Source organism: Vipera ursinii (genome assembly GCF_947247035.1).
Source record: "Vipera ursinii genome assembly, chromosome: 3".
Taxonomy (NCBI): domain Eukaryota; kingdom Metazoa; phylum Chordata; class Lepidosauria; order Squamata; family Viperidae; genus Vipera; species Vipera ursinii.
The window spans coordinates 68,599,396-68,618,071 of record NC_139516.1 but is presented as its reverse complement, the minus strand read 5'-3'; the positions used below and the strand labels follow the sequence as shown (position 1 = coordinate 68,618,071).

Sequence of the window (18,676 nt, the reverse complement as noted above, 5' to 3'; positions counted from 1 at the left end):
AAAAGTTCATTTGCACTTAAAGATCAGAAAGGTCTCCTCTGCAAATCCTAGAGTTTTATTTACAGAATGAAAAGGAGGAAATGTTGACATGACAAATGTCAGCACCAAGGCTCTCTATGTTGCCAGCAACAAATCCCTTCCCCCAGCCATGTCTTTCTTTATTTCTTTCCCCCTCCCTCCCCCTTTAATTATTCTCCAGTCATGCTTCAAATTGAGAGGTTTTTTCCCCCCACTCTCTGAGTCAGAAGGACTTGGGAAGCTCCACAGGAACTGTGACGAGATCCACAACTGGACAATGCTTCCCTGCACAAAGCATTCTTTCATCCAGGCAGTATATCCATTTAAAACATCCCCTTCATGCTCACACATTTTATAAAGAGATTATGAGCAACAAACACTGGATCACCCACAAGATCAAGATTTTGGCTTCAACACAAAGGGGCAACTTATGAGGCGTGCCCATGAGAAAACGGAGCTGTTTCAGCCCAAATGCTTTAACTGTTGTTTATTATTAGACATATACAGGATTTTAGCTACTTGATACTTCTCATATGTTATATTAATATGATCGAGACGTTAATTAGAATGTCAGTATTTGAAGTTATGAAGGGGTAATGTTGAGCAGGAGCTAAATTCATAAGAAACAGTAAACTAAGACCTACTGTTTTAAACTAAACAGCAGCCAAACTGGTGGGTGGAGTTACTTGTATTTTACTATTGGGCAGAATAGCTTGATTTTGACATGAATTGTAGAAAGCCCTTTCCTGCAACGTATACAAAATATTTCCTATAGTATAAATCTTTCAACTCATTTGTAAACAAATTACATCAAGACAAGTACAAAAAAAATAGAAAAAATAAGAACAATCCTAATCTTATCCATTTTTAATCAATCAGAGTTTGTTATACTATTGCATTTTGTGTAACTTGGATGCCTCACCTTGTAAGATGAAGATCAGATATTAGAAATGAAAATAAAAGTTTGGCTTCTATAATCCAGAGAAAGCAGCAAATCACTGACAATTGTTTTTCTTGACTCCTGGCTGTTTGCAGTTGTTTTTGATTTAGTAAATATAATTGGGGGGAAATTAAAAATCATTTTATAACAACTGCACTGCAATTCTTCTTACTGTTTATATTTAAAATTGGAACGGGCAACTTTTTCAGGGGGTAAACACCACTACACAATCAAGACAGTGCTAACGTATTTTTAAAAAACTTTCATGAAATTCTCAAGTCTTACAAAATATCTATAAACTTACCCTAAAATCTCACAAATGGCCTGGGATTTTCCAACCTTTATAAAAATGTCTATTATTTTTAAAGTTAATTTTGGAATTTTGTGGGCAACATTTAAGACTGTCATATGTACATTTCTGCACATATACACATTTTTCATAAATTTTCAATCCTATACTGACAATGTTGAAATGATAGTACTATTTCAATGTGAATATCCTATCAGCATTCACTCAAGTTCTAGCTAGTCCCAAACCAAATCACTATATTACAATATGGAAATTCATAACACTACGGGCAAAGTGGCACTCAAAGGAATTATGGAAAGTTGTTTCATAACTAAAATGAAATCTTTAGGCTACAAATCTGTTGCAAACCATTTATGCTTTGAAAAAAGTTTAGCAAAATGAAGTTTGGCACAGTAAAAGTATACAGAATAATGAGAGACAGTTTGGTGGTTAGTGCACCTGGCTAGAAATTGTGAGACCGTGAGTTCAAATTCTGCCTTAGTCATGAAAGCCAGCTGGATGACTTTTGAGCCAGTCGTATTAGGTATATTCACCACCCTTGAGTTATTTGCAAAAATATTAAAGGGTGGGATACAAATTAATTAATTAATTTTAATTTTAATTTAATTTTAATCCCATTTATATCCCGCCCTTCTCCAAAGACTCAGGGCGGCTTACAATTTAAGCACAAACCAATGTGCTTAGCAATAGCCTTCATTCTATGTATATGCCTGCTTATTAGGGCTTTCGGCCCCCCAGCGGCATTATTACAAAGTCAGCTTATTGCCCCCAACAATCTGGGTCCTCATTTTACCTACCTGGGAAGGATGGAAGGCTGAGTCAACCTTGAGCCTGGTGGGATGCGAACCTGCACTAATTGCAGGCAGCTGGTGTTACTTAAGGAGGCATTAGCCCACTGCTCCACCAAGGCTCTAAAGCAAGCAAGCTTAGACAGCAAGCATTTGAGAGATCCCAGGCACAAGCTACATTTTCCCAAATACATACTCGCAGTGCTTTTTTTCTAAAAAAAAAAAAAAAAGGTGCCAGAACTCAGAGGTGCTGTCACTAGGAGCGATGCCGGTGTCTTGCTACGGTGTCACCACCCGTCCTTTGCACCTCTGCCCCTGCAGCTCGGAGCCACAGGCCGTGGGGATTCCCCTCCCCACAGCCGCTGCGAGGATTCCCCTCCCCGCAGTTGCCATGCCGCGGCCCGTGCTGTGCCCCCACCCACAGCTGCTTTGAACCCTGACCCAGAGCTATGTTCCTCGTGGCAGTGGTCTCTGGCGCCAAACAGCTGATGGCCTCCAGCACCAGCACTCGTTCACTTACTGCCCTGTCGCTTCCAAATGCAGTAAGTGAGCGAGTGAGCAAGTGGCGTTTGGAAGCATTTGGAAGCAACAGGGCAGTAAGTGAGTGAATGAGCAAATGGTGTTTGGAAGCGTTGGGGCACTAAGTGAGTGTGTGAACGAGCAAATGGTGTTTGGAAGCAACAAGGCAGTAAGTGAGCGAGTGAGCAAGAGGCCTTTGAAAGAGAGGGAGTGGAGGAGAGACTGAACGAGATGCCTTTGAAAGAGACGGAGTGAGTGAGAGCGACTGGAGGCTTTTGTGAGCAAAGTGTGAGTGAAGGGTGAGAGAAAAAGGGAAAAGTGAGAGGGAAAAGGGAAAAAGAAAAGGCACTGAGTTCTGACTTCCTCTGTTGCAGGAGTAGAAGGAAGCATTAACATTGAACCTCAACTTTTTGCTTTTCTATAATATTATAAACTAGCCATTTCTATAACAATAAATGAATCTAACCAATGAAATCCAAAATACCCCCCCCTTTTTTTTTATTCAAGTTTTTGACACCTTGTTAATCACTGGTGGTACTTGAGTATTGTCATGTCCTAAAAGTGATACAATTTCTGAAAAGGTTAAAAAGCCCTGATGTAAATGCAGCCTAAATTGTTTATTGCCATCCTATTTGCAAATAATATCTAACTTACCTAATTGAGATGGTGTAGTTGGGCAGCAGGGAGGGGTGCAAAGTTCCTGCCTTTGCTGCAGACAACTTGTCTGTGCAACGTTTGTCGGCCGGGTTTTTTGGCGCGCTCAGCAGCAATTCCTATTGGCTTTTGAAAGCCAATAGGCCTGGGGGAAGCAACCTTGGCTCTTTTATGACTCATGGACTTCAACTCCCAGAAGATGTTACATAACATAACATCAACTGGAAGATGTTAAACTGTCCTTTTTCTTTCCTTCCCAAAAATTGTGTTAATGAGTCCTCTCTAAGCTCTGCTGATCAGCTTGTCCTGGGTTGTTTTGCCACAAAACGGAACAGTTTGCAGGTTGCAGTTGAGACAGCCCATCTCATTTTAGATATATCACATATAATTGAAGATTGTAATTAGTTGTGTGTGCCCGTTCAGCAAGTGTGATGTATTTGTGCTGGCATTTCTAGGCGTCTTTCCAACCACATCCAGAAAAATTTGTAACAAACATTGGAATTCTCAAGGCCATGTTTGGTATTTCCCAGCAATCTGTTACTGGAAGGAAAAAGCAATCCCTGCTGCATTACTGATCCCAGAGAAGCATTTGCATGTATGCAGGTATCCTTAGGGTGCCATAGTTATGGATGAGAAATATTGGTTTCAAAGTTGGCATTTCTGGATGTAATACAGATATTTTGGACTTATTTTTGTTTCTTTGCATGTTTGATATTTTTAAAAAGGCATATGCTACTGACTACGCTTATGCACATATGTAACATCTTTTGCTAGGATACATGACCACTGCTTGTCCAGAATGTGAAAAGTGAAAGATTGTGACTAAACAAAATTTTAATGTACAGATAATACCACCAGAAATTGTTTTAGCCTTTGTAATAAATGTTGTTATTGATGTTAAGCTCACCATGGAAAACATCGTATATTGTTATGTATATACTAGGTTAATTATTTAAAGACTGAATTGCAACATAACTAGATTCTAAATAATCTATTTTTCAAAAGACACAACAGTCCAAACAGTAAAAGTAAAGTCCAAATTAAGAATATTTCATTCTTAAGAATTGTTCGATTTAAAGTGGTTTAGTTGTAATAGATGGTCATAGATTCAAAATAGTTTTCAAGGGTATGTACAAAAGATACTATTTCTTTTCTAGCATCACCTAAATTAGACATATTACATTGAGAAAAATGTTTCTCATTTCTTTCCTGTTACCTTTATTGATTTCATTGCAGAGATGTTAACATAGGAAATAGATTATTTTGTTATCTAATTTTACCTTCCAAAAGACAGAAGCGGATGAAAAATGTGAGGTTCTTTCCTGTTGGCTTTTCTGAATTAGCTGTTTTAGATTCTAAAAGTTTAGTTCCTAAAGAAGTAACCTTGTAAATAATTTTAATGTCCTCCTCTAGTGCAGGGGTAAGCAACCTTGGCTCTTTTATGACTCAAGGACCAACTCCCAGAATTCCTGAGCCAGCATGACTCAGCTTGGAAACCTCTTTCTTTCCCCTCAGCGTGGCTGGCTCAGGATTTCTGGGAGTTGAAGTCCACGAGTTATAAAAGAGCCAAGATTGCCTACTCCTGCAATAGGCTTTCGAAAGCCAAGAGAGGGAGCTTTTTTTTTTTTTTTGGTTGCAAAAAAAGGTGCCGGAACGCTGTTCTGAGCATTCTATGAGAAAAAAAGCCCTGCATACTCATAATAATCAAGCCTGCATTCAGGTAGTCCTCGACTTAACAATTCATTTAGTGACCATTCAAAGTTACAATGGCACTGAAAATAAGTGACTTATGACCATTTCTCACACTTACAACCATTGCAGCATCCCCATGGTCACATGATCAAAATTCAGATGCTTGGCAACTGGTTCATATTTATGACAACTGCAGTGATCACCTTTTGCGACCTTCTGACAAGTAAAGTCAATGGGGAAGCTGGATTGACTTAACAAATGTGCTACTAACTTAACATCTTCAGTGGTTCACTTAACAACTGTGGCAAAAAAAGATTGTAAAATGGGGCAAAACTCACTTAACATTTGTCTCAGCAACAGAAATGTTGGGCTCCATTGTGGTCGTAAATTGAGGACTGCCTATATTTTGGGGTTAGTTCAAACTAGTTTCATAAAAGCACTACTTCAAATACAAGTATCAGATCTACATACTTCTCTGCATACAGGCATTTGCTGTTTCGATGAGGTCCATTTCTTCCCTGAACCAAGAAAGTGGATTATAATATCAACTAGACTAGATATAAAAAGAGGAAGGAAAATACATTTATTTTTGATTTTTAAGAGAGTTAAGAATGTGTAGTATCTAAACATTCACATATTTCCCATAAGAAATATTGCAGTTTTTCTGATAGTGTAGAAAAGCTCCATCTATGCTAGTAAGGGTTACAAAGTATGTTATAGGAAGGCATCCTTGAAGATTTTCATTCATTCAGATAGAGTTGTTTAGAGGTTGAGTCATGGCAACGGAACTTCTTTTCTTTTTCTTTTGGTTTGAAACCTTTCATTGCTTATCCCAGAACCCTCAATCTGAAAAAGCTACTTGGATAAGCAGTGAAACATACTCCCTCTTCTTATTGATGCACATCCCTTGTTTTCTGACCAGCCTTGTTTAAGACTAGTGACAGTTTTAATTTTACTGATGGTTAGTATGAAGATAGTTTTAATGTTACATCTGGGAGTTGCTATACTGATGATTGGTGAAGGCTCCCTTAAATATTGCAATATCTGTATTTAGAACAAGCTATTTTCCTCTCAACTATATCACAAAAATTGTTATTTTTCAAGGAGAAACCCAGAAAAGGTATTAACTTTTTTCATACGTGTGGGAGGGTTTTACTGCAAACATGTATTAGAATGAAATTTCAAATTGTACTGATGTTTTGACATGTTCATAAGCCATCCACAGCATAATTCTTTACTTAAAATGCAGGGATTTTTTCCCCTCTAGTTGGCAAACAATTCTGTTTTAATTTGACTCTAAATCTATACAAGATCTTCGTGAGGAAAAAAAATGTTTTCAGTCAAAATGAAGACAGTCCTGCAATTAATACTTTTTTTTCAGGTAATAATTAAAGGATCATATAAAAACTAGATTTGGTCTAGTGCCTATCTATTACTGACAGTTAACATGTTGCCTCAAAAGAGATCAGTATACAATGATGTATACTTAAACTGATGAAAGTTGCCAGACAAAACTTTAAGTTAATGTTTGTCCTTAATGATTCTATTGATCTTAGCCCACATTTTTAAACTGAAAGTAAAAAGAAGACAGAATAATCAATTCCTTGCTATATCTTAAGAACCATTTCAAACGTATAAGAAACTACGGTACATTGTAACTAAAAAGTGAAGGGCATTAGGCCTTGTCAACAGCCCTGGTATTTTCTGAGACTCTCCCATCCAATATTGATCAGATCCCATCTGCTTCACTTTTCATCTCCAACTTACACATCCTTTCCACTCCCAGTACCATAATTCTGATGGAAGAGGGAGCAAAACAGAGCCCCTAAAATTAAAACACTGTATTGCTAAATTGCTTCAGCATGACCTCAAGGACTAGGTTTGGGGCGGCGGGGGCGGGGGGGGGAATATGTTGCAGATACTACATGCGGGTTTCCTACTCTAGGTTAGCAATCATTGTATAAGTAGTTAATAGTCCTTGCTTAACAATGGTAACTGAAGCAGGCAACTCCATCGGTAAGAGATGAAGTTATAAATCACAATGTCATGTTATCGTGCCAACTTAAAACAGCACTTTAGGTTACCATTGCTAAGAAAATCCCACATTGTTAAGTGTGAGGTCATACAATACCATTTGCCACCTCCTGCTAAGGGCCCCATTGACTTTGTTGGAATTCAGTAAGGTAAGTCACAAATGGTGAGTGCGGAATCACAGTCATCATAATTGCTATCTAGTTGCCAAGTGCCCAAATTGTGATCTTGTGACTGTGGGGTTTATTAAGACAACCGCAACTAAGAGGAACAGTGAGAAGCTCACCATCATAACTCTGAAGGAGTTGGGGTCATTCTGAGATCTACCTGTGAGGTCTTCTAGTAAAACTGCTTTTAAACCAAGATATCCTTGTTTCCAGTCCCTAATCACTGCACTACCCTGAGATCTTTTTCCTCCTCATACAATAGACCCAAGAATGTGTGCAATCCATATGAAACACATTTTTCATTCAGACATGTTAGACTATGGGTATCTGCTACCCCAATTTGTTGAGACTGCTTGGGCCAAAGCTATTCTTTTGATATTCAAGAAGGGATCATTACAGCCTATATTCTTTCCAGATGACTAAATTAATACGTAAACATCTTAAGAAGCTGCACCTAACACTTACACTACTTATTATATACGTGCTTTCTTAACAAAATATTTTATCAGCCCTGCAATAGCTGGATTGAAGCTTTCGGATTTTCTCCCAATTAATAACTCTTTTTTCTCTCTTTCTCTCTCTCTCTCTCTCTCTCTCTCTTTTTTTTGGTACATGACCAGCAGGGTCCTTCAACATAGCAGTGAAATGGGACAGCTAATTATCAATGAATCCACCTTGCTGTACCACATTTGGCAACTTTTATCAGAGCAGGACAGCTGTATTCTCTGTGTTTGAAGTGAAATGTCATTCTCAGCTAATGCAACAAGACTTACATCTCTAATGATGCCTTGACGCTCCAAAGAAACAACTAAAGCCTAATTAAAAATTCAGATTTGTTCTCCTAAGCATAACAATATTAACTGCTTTTTCACCAGTACCTTGTTCCATATTTCCAAAATATTTGGCTATTTAAAAAAAGAAAGAAAGGAAATGGTAGAGAAATAGGATGAAAAACTGTTGTGGACTTGGGGCAGTCTTGGAGCATTTTAAAAAGGCTGTTATGGTTGGATCCAAACCAATGCACAATCATGTAAACCAGATGATTTTTTATTTGGCTCCTTCAATTCTAATTACTACACCGCACACAGTTTTTGTAAGAAACATGGTTCCATACAGATTTATCAGTTGTAATGTTTTGGGTTGCTTTTGGTTTCCTTAAATAACCGACTGATTAAAAAGGGGGGGAAATTCTACAGCAACCAGAAGCTACAAAGAAAAAAAAAGCTGTGACTTATTGAGCTGGCCTATTTCACTTTATGTTAAATATCTGAAAACTAATGTAATCCAAGTATACTCCAAAATTTAATTTATTTGGTAAAAAGTTAATTCAGGATTTATTCAATCCAAAGCGTTAATGTAATAAATGCTCATATATTGACAAATAATTCATGATTTAGAGCCCCCTGTCTTTCAAGCCATGATGATGTCAAAATGACTTGTACACTACATAATTGCACCATGTAGCTTGTAATTACGAGATTACATAATGATATTATGAAACTACATGTCAGCACACAAGTCACATAATTTGTGTGATGATGTCGCAATTCATGTGTTATCAGGCGCCCCTCTCCTTATCCCCCACAAGCACCCAGGCAAAAGTCTCAAGCAGATAATATGTTCATAAAATTAATTTTAATTTTTTTTGTAGTAACACCTTTTGTTTCATAATTCCTATGAAGATAGTCCTTGACTTACAGCCATTCATTTAATGACCATTCAAAGTCAGGATGGCACTAAAAAGCATGTTTTACAACTGGTCCTTACACTTTAACTATCACAGCATCCTATGCTCAACCCGCCTCACTGGTGGTTGTTGTGGAGAAAATAGGAGGAAAATATGTTAGATAGGTTCGCCATCTTGAGTTATTTATAAAAATAACAAAGGTGAGATGCAAATAAAATAAAATATGAAATAAAATAACAAAATGTAAAATAACAAAATAAGGAGCATTACGTACGTTCGCCACTTTAAGTGAACCATGCAGGTATTAAGTGAATCTGGCTTACAAATTAACTTAGCTTGTCGGAAGCCAGCTGGGAAGGTTACAAATGGTGATCACATGACCCTGGGACAGTTGTCAAGTGTCCGAATTTTGATCATATGATCACAGAGATGCTGCAACAGTTGCAAGTGTGAAAACCAATCATAAATTGCTTTTTTCAAGTTCTGTTGTAACTTCAAATGGTCACTGAATAAAATGGCTGCAAATCCAGGGCTACCTGTAGAATGATTGCATCAGGTGTGCCATAATTTGGGCTATCACATAGCTAATCACCCACCCAAGAGAGCATCCTCACTAGAATCTAAGTTGATGTACAGGAACAAAAGAAAGGTTTATCCCGGCCTTTGTCACAACACGTAACTTCAACATGATTTGACAACAAACCAGCAGCCAGAGCAGCTCTTTTAGAACAAGCCTGAGCAGGGGGTTGGACTAGATGACCTCCAAGGTCCCTTCCAACGTTGTTGTTATTAGTTTACTATGTTCATAGAGGGTTAAAGCCACTGTCAGCAATCTAGCTACAATATTTTACACTAGCTATGATTCCCCACCTACAAATCCACCTTGAGGCTATCAATGCAAGGCTTACTACAGTGCCCAGTAACCTATATTGAGAAGCCAGTTCAAGCTGGAAAATTGCCATATTTTATCATGGATTCACTTATCTCTTCACTGATACCGATGACTCTTGAGAGTAACCCTAAGCTTACATATCATCAGTGCATCAAAAGCAGCCAGCCTCCCTAATTTCCAGGCAAAGAAGCCACCTATTCATAGTGTTTTGTAACAGCTACCCAATTCTCAACTGCAAAGAAATCTACTAACTGGCTGAGTTGCTGGCTACATCAATCCTTCGTATGCTTACACTCTAATCCAGCAGTGTCCAATCCACAGCTCATGGGCTACATGAGGCCCTGGACAGCTAGTAATACGGTCCCCCAAGATTGTAAACTTTCAACATTACTTTGTAATATGAAGTGATATTTATATGCATTAATTATATTATATATTTTATATGTAGATGAAGATAATTCCTCTTCACTCAATGCAACCCAGGGAAGCCAAAATGTTGGACACCAATGCTCTAATCTGTTTCTAGACATACAGCATCCTTGTCCTTTGACTTCTATACCAGAACCTGCATTCCAAAAATAGGCAAGGATAGGATCATGACAATAACCACATTTAACTGGATTTTATGTAAATTAAATGCACAGTTCATCTCTGTGTATTCAACCATTTCTACCTTCATGACATTACTTAAGATGAAAATTCCATTTGGAAAGCTTTCAACACTCTCATGCAAAACCTGTACCCTTTACTCTTTAACTATACTATAACACATAACAGACAAAAAATATTTAAAGCTAATTAAAGCTAAAACCATATGGTACTTAACTTGAGTAATTTTTAATTGTAGTTATATACTTAGCTATTGTGGGATTACAGCAATATTCATTTGTTCACTTTTATTTATTTATTTATTTATTTTAATCCCATTTATATCCTGCCCTTCTCCGAAGACTCAGGGCGGCTTACAATCTAAGCACAAATCAAATGTGCTTAGCAATAGCCTTCATTCTATGTATATGCCTGCTTATTAGGGCTTTCGCCCCCCCCAAGTGGCATTATTACAAAGTCAGCTTAATTGCCCCCAACAATCTGGGTCCTCATTTTACCTACCTCGGAAGGATGGAAGGCTGAGTCAACCTTGAGCCTGGTGGGATGCGAACCTTTTGTCTCTCATATAAAGCTTGACTATTTGGGATAAACTAGAATAATTTTACTTAGGCCAACAGATAGTCCAAGTACTGCTAAACACACAAAGGAAATGAACAAGAAACAGAAATGTTCCCTTTGTATATTTCTTTCAGCTTTATTAATGTTAAAATAATGTAAATATCAATGCATAAGGCTTTGGCTAGAAATACAATGAATGTAGAATGTGTAACAGAACCCCTTCAAGCCAAATATGCAGTACATACTAATGTTAAAAGCAGTACTATGTCAAAAAGTGTTGACACTTTTTGGCAACCTAACAATTCTTATTACACTAAATCCCCAGCCAGCAAAATACTTTATCCTGTTACTAGGTACTCCCAACTTTGAAATGAACTGTTGACCCTTGTATATGTCAAATCTATTTCTGATTCATTAAGTAGAAATCTGAAGCAGTTTAGCACTATACTGTTAGTATGGAATACTGTACTACTTCTTCAATCTTTCCCTTTCTAATGTGAGCTAGGCAACATTAAAAACTTATTAAGGGCTGGGAAAGGCACAAAAGTGTAATAGGAAAAAGAGGTATAGCTAAATACACATAATGGAACCCACTAAACATTTTTGCAGCAGTTCTATGAGATGTGTACCCTATTTGGTTAATATAGAGAGAAAAACATCTATAGGATCAAACCCAAAGCCTACATATTCTTACATTGCTTCTCATGACTGCTGATCCTATGCCTGTCAAGACAATACAGCTAAGCATAAATCCAAAGAACCATCTCCTGTCTCCATACTTGGCCATTAAAGTTAAAAAGCCCAGGATTAAAACAAATACTTGACATCTTTTCATTGTGTGATGTATTCATTTAATCTTATTTATTTCTTTATTTCATTTATACAATTTATTTGCTGCCTATCTCGTTGCAAGTTGAGATGGTTTTAATCAATTAGTGATCCTCAGGAAGATCCATTTTATATATTTATTTACTGGATTTATATGCTGCTTCAATCAATATCAACCCTGACCAGTATTTTATTGTGTGACTATTCAGGAATCATCTCACTAGACAAGCAGATTAGTAGAGTTGAACATAGCCTTGTTTCATATCACATGATTTAGTCAGAATTACAGTAATCCCACCCCATTTCTCAGGAGGACACTCAAATGGAAATTCCTGACACGAGGTTTATAATAGAAGTATCAGAATAATCATTGGCCTCATTTTCCTGCCTATGCAACAGAGATTTGCTGGCCACTGCAGTCCTTGCCATGAACAAAAGATGTACAATATAAATCCAAAGTAGTGAATTGTTCTAGGCTGCATATATTTTAACAATGATTTTAAGAGATGACTTTCATCCAAAACAAATAGCAGGATTAAATCAACATGAAATGATCAATTCTTACAATATTGACAAGAAGCGTGACCTTTGTGTATGCTGCTGATCCATCTTGTCAGCAAATTCTGTTCTTCTATTTTATAGATAATTCCAAGATTGGCATGTGAACTACTTAAAAACAAACACAAAGAAAACAGCCTCCAGATCTTTAAAAATATACACAAATAAAAAAGGTTACAGGTGATCCCCAGTCTGAGGGAGAAGCAAAGGTCTTAAAAAAGCAGGTCACATTCTAAGCAGAACACATAGGATGAAAAGAATGACCCATCTAGATTTCTTGAAATCAAGCTAGGAGTCAGCTGAAGCTAGTTTTCATTACTTAGAAAAAGGAATCAGCAGATATGCCTACCTCACGCACAGCACACCTATGTATAATGTTTCCTATGGTATCACATATGTGGTTATTATTCTGAACAGACAGCATTTAATATACATATGAATGAAAAATGAATTGCTCCAGTACCAATTCAATGCCTTTCAAGTTAAACCATGCATATCTTCAGCTGAAAAATCTAGAGGTGAGTGTGAAGTATGCAAATGTTTAAGCCAGCATATTAGTTAACCCACCTGGCCTTATGCATGTTTACTTTGAAGTCAGCCTTTCTTAATGGGACTCATTCCAGGTAAATGTACATAATTATATGTCACTGAGTTTCAAGAAACAAATATTCTTATCATTACTGCAAAATGCTCCCATGTGTCCTCTAAGTATATGTCCAGATGAACCAAACTTTTCCAAAGTGCAAATTACACACTGTATTTCAGCAACAAGAATTGCTACTTTTAAAGTTGGGGAAGGGGGGCTTTAAGCAGCCATCCCCGTTAAAAGTTGCAGACATTTTTTTTTTACATATAATGACAAGCCACGTTTTGCCACATTATTTGGCACAGGCCTATGAACAATATGTTGTCAATGCTAAGCCATGCATTGAATGTTGTACAAACTTTTTCAAAAGGAAGAATGAAGTAAAATGTTGGCATTTTTTTTTTTGTGTGTGTGTGTGTGTGTGTGTGTGTGTGTGTAAATTACACGCATTATTTTGTACCAAATTAAGAATCCTATATTATTGCTTTTTGGGTTAAAATTTGGTGGAACATTCAAAAGATTTTTAAGAGAAAGATAAAGTTCTCTCCGCAATTGTTTTTATTGGGTATTGTTGTAGATTGTGATGTTAAAGAAACCAATTTGACGTTGAATTTGATAACAGCAGCAAGGTTACTGGTGGGACAATACTGGAAGAAGGATAGTTTGCCTACTATAGAAGAATGGGTGTTTAAAGTTTCGAATCTTGCAGAAATGTCTAAGATTTCTGCTTATTTGAAGGATCATTCACAAGAAAGATATATTTCAGTTTGGAGGAGATGGATAGATTATATTCAGAATAAATATGGGACTAAAAAGTTCCATTTAGCTTATGAGTAGATTTTAGAGGGATATTGTTATTAATTTTAGTGTTAGTACTTTGTATGTAGTTATGTTAAAGGGGAGTTAAAGCACATTATGAATTTGGTTAATCTTATATTATGGATAATCTTTAGTTAGAATATGATTATTATAACTATAACCCTGTATTTAGCTCTGGGAAGTGGGGGGAAGGGGGGTTGTTTGGGGTGGGTGGGATTTGGGGATGTATTGTAAAATCTTGTTTTTGTAAAACTCTTTAATAAAAAAAAAGAATCCTATATTATTAAGATGTCTGGTTTGTAAACCTCAATTAAGAATTAAATTGTAAACATGCATCAAAATATGGAATACATTTTACATTCTATTATACCAAGCATAAAAGCTTTATTTTAGAAACTTTAATCAAAAACAAAGCATGAGGCATGCAAAATCTAAAAGTAGCTAGTTATACCAATAAACTTGATCAAAGCCTTAATTATATTGCCATGAAAACATAAACAAATCTTAATTGCAGCTTACTATTTAGGATAATGTATTCCTACTCCAACCTTAACTTCCTATGCAATAAATGTGAATATTTTCCACTATATAAGTATATGAATCCTTATCATCTGAAGAAAAGGTGTTATTCTCACAAAAAAATGCTGCTACGCTTTTTATAATTTCTGGTTTTAGAAATGGAATACATTAAACAGAAAGTTTAATGCATTAAACAGAAAGGGGGGGAAAACAACCATTGACAGCCATAATCTAGGCAGAGTTTGCCTAATTTCTGAAAAGCATTCTGCATCTTGCAGAGCATTTGCTCTTATAGACACGTTCACATCATGGAGGTTTCCGGCACAAAAATCTCCCTTGATTTTACCTCTCACCTTTCCAGGAGAGATTTGGCCATTATTCTTCATCCATTAATGAGAGAACAGAAAACATTTGCTCCCCCTCATATTCCTCATAGGCAATCTTGTATAATTCCCATACATGCAAATTTTATCAAGTCAACCTCTCAGTACACTTCTCCCCAGATCCTGATATTTCTGCTTTCCTCGGGGCCAAAATTTCACAATAGATCAAAACATGGTTTACTGTTCTTCAGAGTTGGAATAAACACCACGATGTCTTTCATATTAATTCAGCTACAGATCCTCTTATTGGTCTCATGAACTTGGGAGTGGCTACCTACTTTTCTATTTTCATCTTCTGCTTGTGTCACAGAGTACTTTCCTTTTTTTTAAATTTGTACAATTACCTCCAGACCTTTAACTTCCCCAATCAGCTGTATCGCCACTAAATATTCAGGGTCACATCCAAAATATCTACATTTTTCTTCTTCAGGACTACCCATCATGTAATCTTATTTTATTTCACCTATACCACAATTTAATCTATTCTAAACCCCATCCTTATCATTCATTTTACCTCGATTATCCCAGCCATCATATTTTCTTCTATGCTGCTCCAGCGACTCAGAGCAAACTCGTAATTAAGTAAATGTTGTAAATGTTTATTCTTCTATATCTATTGCAATTATAGGACACCTGACAACACTTAGAACTACAGGGCAATCCTATCATATATCATTGTTACAACTGGAGATTTTCAGTATAACAAGAATATTTGCCTACTTATTACCAGGAGTCAACAAAATTACAGCCTTCTAAATTAACAGTTTCTACTTCAGAAATCACAGCCTTCATTTCAGACAGAAGCATTTATAACACAAATAGGTTCCTCTAAAATGAACAAAATATAAATATTAATAAAACTGCTTTAATCAACTGAAGGCATCTGGCTTTAAACTTTTCCCTTACCAATAGTAGGCTATAGTTACAGGTATTTTTATTGAAACCAATATCATTCAAAGCTGCCATTCCTAAAGACAGGCATTTTATTAAATACGATTAAATTACACATTTGAAAGCACTCGTATAATCAATGTGTATGTATTTAATACACCTTGACTGGATTAAAAGAAGTCTCATACGTACCCAAAAATATGCAAAGTTCTTAAAAATGAAGAGATCCGGTTTCACTACACAGTACACACACACAAAAACAAAAACCTGCAATAATCCTTAACAGATTTGCAAGAGACCACAGAGTATGCATAGGCTTCTTTAGAGGGAGACACACACATCTTTCGGCTCTTTGCAAGAAGTGACTTGTGAATTCTCCATAGTTCAGTGTATCAATAATTTACTACTATCTACCTTGTTAAGCGAAGTCATTTTAATGTATGGCTTCTTACTATAAAGGCCAGGAAGAGAAGAACTGACAAAGGCTGAGCCCCAGGAGGGAAGCGAAACAAAAATATTTCAAAAGATAATGGAAGGGAGCCGGTTTGAAGAAGATAAAGAGCCATTTGGGCACAGACCCCTGCTGGTTCCATAGAAGTGTTTCCTTTTCAATCTAGGAAGCTTTAAAAACTGCCTTTGCCACTGACTACTTGCATTTGCAGGGTGTTGGGGATCCAATTTCACCTTTTGTCCAGGGAGCTGGGCTGGCCCTTGGTGGCAGTAACACAGCTATTAGCCTCCTTTGCAGCAAGGACAATACTCAAACTGTCATTAATATGCAACCACAAAGGCAGAAATAGACCATAATTACTAATCATCTGGTTCCCTCTGAACTGGAGCAAATTATCCGGGTCAGGAATGAGTTTTTGCAGGAAACAAATGAACTTGCTAACTTAAATCCTTCAATTAGGAAAGTAAATTATGCCTATCTGAAGTCTATTTCCATTTATAATCATTTTGTATTTACCCCTCCTTGCCATCTCTCCCGACAAATTTGTTGCTGTCTCTAAAGTATGGGAGGTGTGCACCGTAAGAATATTTTTTCCCCCAAAAAACAAGGCCTTCCTTTCCCACCTCGTTATCAGCCATCACAAAGTGCTCGATTTAAGTCATATTTAAAATAATTGAGCACTTGCAGCGCAAAAGAGAAATTGCACCCGTGGCATAATTTAGCCGTTGATCAAAGATCAGGCAGAGTTTAATGCTTTTCCATTAACTTTCTTTCAGAGGGAAAACTTGGTCAATAGAATGGCTTCCAGGAAAAAAGCGGCACTAAACCAACCACGAAACCTCATTCCAGTTTTTGGTTTCACACTTAGTTAAAAACCTTCAGTTATTTGTGACAATTGGGCGATTTCCAATCCGCCGAAAGTTACGTGCAAAGAAGGATTCGGATTTCCACCTAATCTCTTCCAAGGTAGCATATTATGTACCAAACCTCTGAAGGCAGACCAAAAGTATGCAAAATGCCCCCCGTTACAAGCTTGCCTCCCACCCCGGAAAGTATCTCTGTCCAGGAGGCAGCAGTCTAAATCCAGGAGATCGTGTTTCAGCATTCATCGATGCTCTCATATGAAAAGGGTACGGGAGGCTGCCCGGATCAGAAGTCAGTAAGACGGTCGTGAGAAAACGCACGTTCTGTTGGTCAAAGAGAAACTTTCCTCTTTCCTCCCCAGCCCCACGCCACCTGCCCCCCCCTCCCCTCCCCGAGTCTCATCGAGGAACGGGGAGAACCTCCAGCCGAGAGATTCCCTCCGGCTCCTTCTAAATCGAGGCGCCGAAGCTGCTTCCATCAGGCATTTTAAGAGAAAAGACGGAGGATCTTGGAGAAGCATCGGTACTAAAAGAGGGGGAAAGGAAGAGCTTCTAGTAGATGGAGGGAAAGGGAGAACGGGGGAGGGGGGGAGGAAAACCAGGAAGGGAAAAAAAGAAGGAAAGGGGGGGAGAAAAAGAAAATCGGGAAGGAGGGGGAGGGAAGAGATTAGCAAATGGGCAATATTACCTACCTGCATGTTAACGACGCCCAACTCCTCGGCGGCTAGTTTTCTCATTTGAGCGGCCAAAACTTGCGCCTCCTCCAGAATGGAAAACTCCGAGTCGGCGGCGCTGAGTCTCCAGAAAAGTGCCAAGCAGAAGAGCCACAGGGGCCGCCGTCCGCCGCCGCCGTCCCTTCTCCGGAGGAGAAGCGGGCCGCTGGAGCAGCAGGGAACTCTTCGGGCGGCCTCTTCCGATCCGGCTGGCCTGCTCGCCATGATGCTTGGCGACGGCGACGGCTTTCCCGGCCCGAGCGCGGCGCACAAACTTTCCCCGACGCTTCCCAAACTTCGGTGCGGGGCTGAGGGAGGGAAGGAGGGAGGGCGAGCGGGAGGCAAGAGAGGGAGGAGCAGGCGGCTGCTACGCCTCAGGGCTCCGGGGAGAGGCGGCCGAAACCTCCACGCGGAGACCTCCAATCACGAGCTCCGGGCGCGCCTGCTTCCAAGGGAAACGGCTCGGCCGCTTCGAGCCGAGCCGAGCCGAGCCGAGCCGCCCGGGCAGCTTCCCTCGCCGGAGACGGGCAGGCGGACGGCTCCCTCGCTCGCCTTGCGGGGAGACTGGGAGCTCGGCTTAAGACGGCCGATGGAAAACAAGCGCTGCTTGCGGAGAGCGGCAAATTCCGGAGCTGAAAAGAGGCTCGGGAGCGGCAGGGCCGGGATCGGAGTCAGCCGGGGGGGGGGGGGAAAGGGAGGTATCTGGTGCCACCAAGCTGCGCCTCGGCTCTTCTGCACAAACAATTGAGGGGATTCGAATGGCGAGGCCGGGACGGCCTGGCCCGCTTGCTTCTCTCTGCCCTCGACTTTCGGAAACTTTTCCCTTTCCCCCAAGCCGGCCGCTCGAAGAACCACTTCTTAAAACAGGGGTCTTCAAACTTGGCCCTTTTATGACTTGTGGACTTCAACTCCCAGAATTCCTCAGCCAGCTTTGCTGGCTGAGGAATTCTGGGAGTTGAAGTCCACAAGTCATAAAAGGGCCAAGTTTGAAGACCCCTGCCTTAAAAGCTCCCCTCACCTGTTGAACCGAACATATTTTTTTTATTAAAGAGTTTTACAAAAACAAGATTTTACAATAGATCCCCAAATCTCCCCCCACCCCAAACCCGCCCACTTCCCCCCCACACACACACTTCCCAGAGCTAAATACAGGATTATAGTTATAATAATCATATTCTAAATAAAAATCATGCGTAATAT

The 18,676-nt window shown here is 38.8% G+C and overlaps 1 protein-coding gene across 1 annotated transcript in view; it reads right to left on the bottom strand.

Annotated features, from left to right (window-relative positions):
• CACHD1 (cache domain containing 1) overlaps positions 1-17,747 on the bottom strand; it is a 146,310-nt gene extending 128,563 nt beyond the window's left edge. The window contains exon 1 of the mRNA XM_083359916.1: positions 17,456-17,747. Within this exon, the coding sequence (XP_083216042.1) occupies positions 17,456-17,701 (246 nt within the window). The 5' untranslated portion in view covers positions 17,702-17,747. The remainder of the gene's footprint in view (positions 1-17,455) is intronic.
• Between the last annotated feature and the right edge of the window lie 929 nt (positions 17,748-18,676).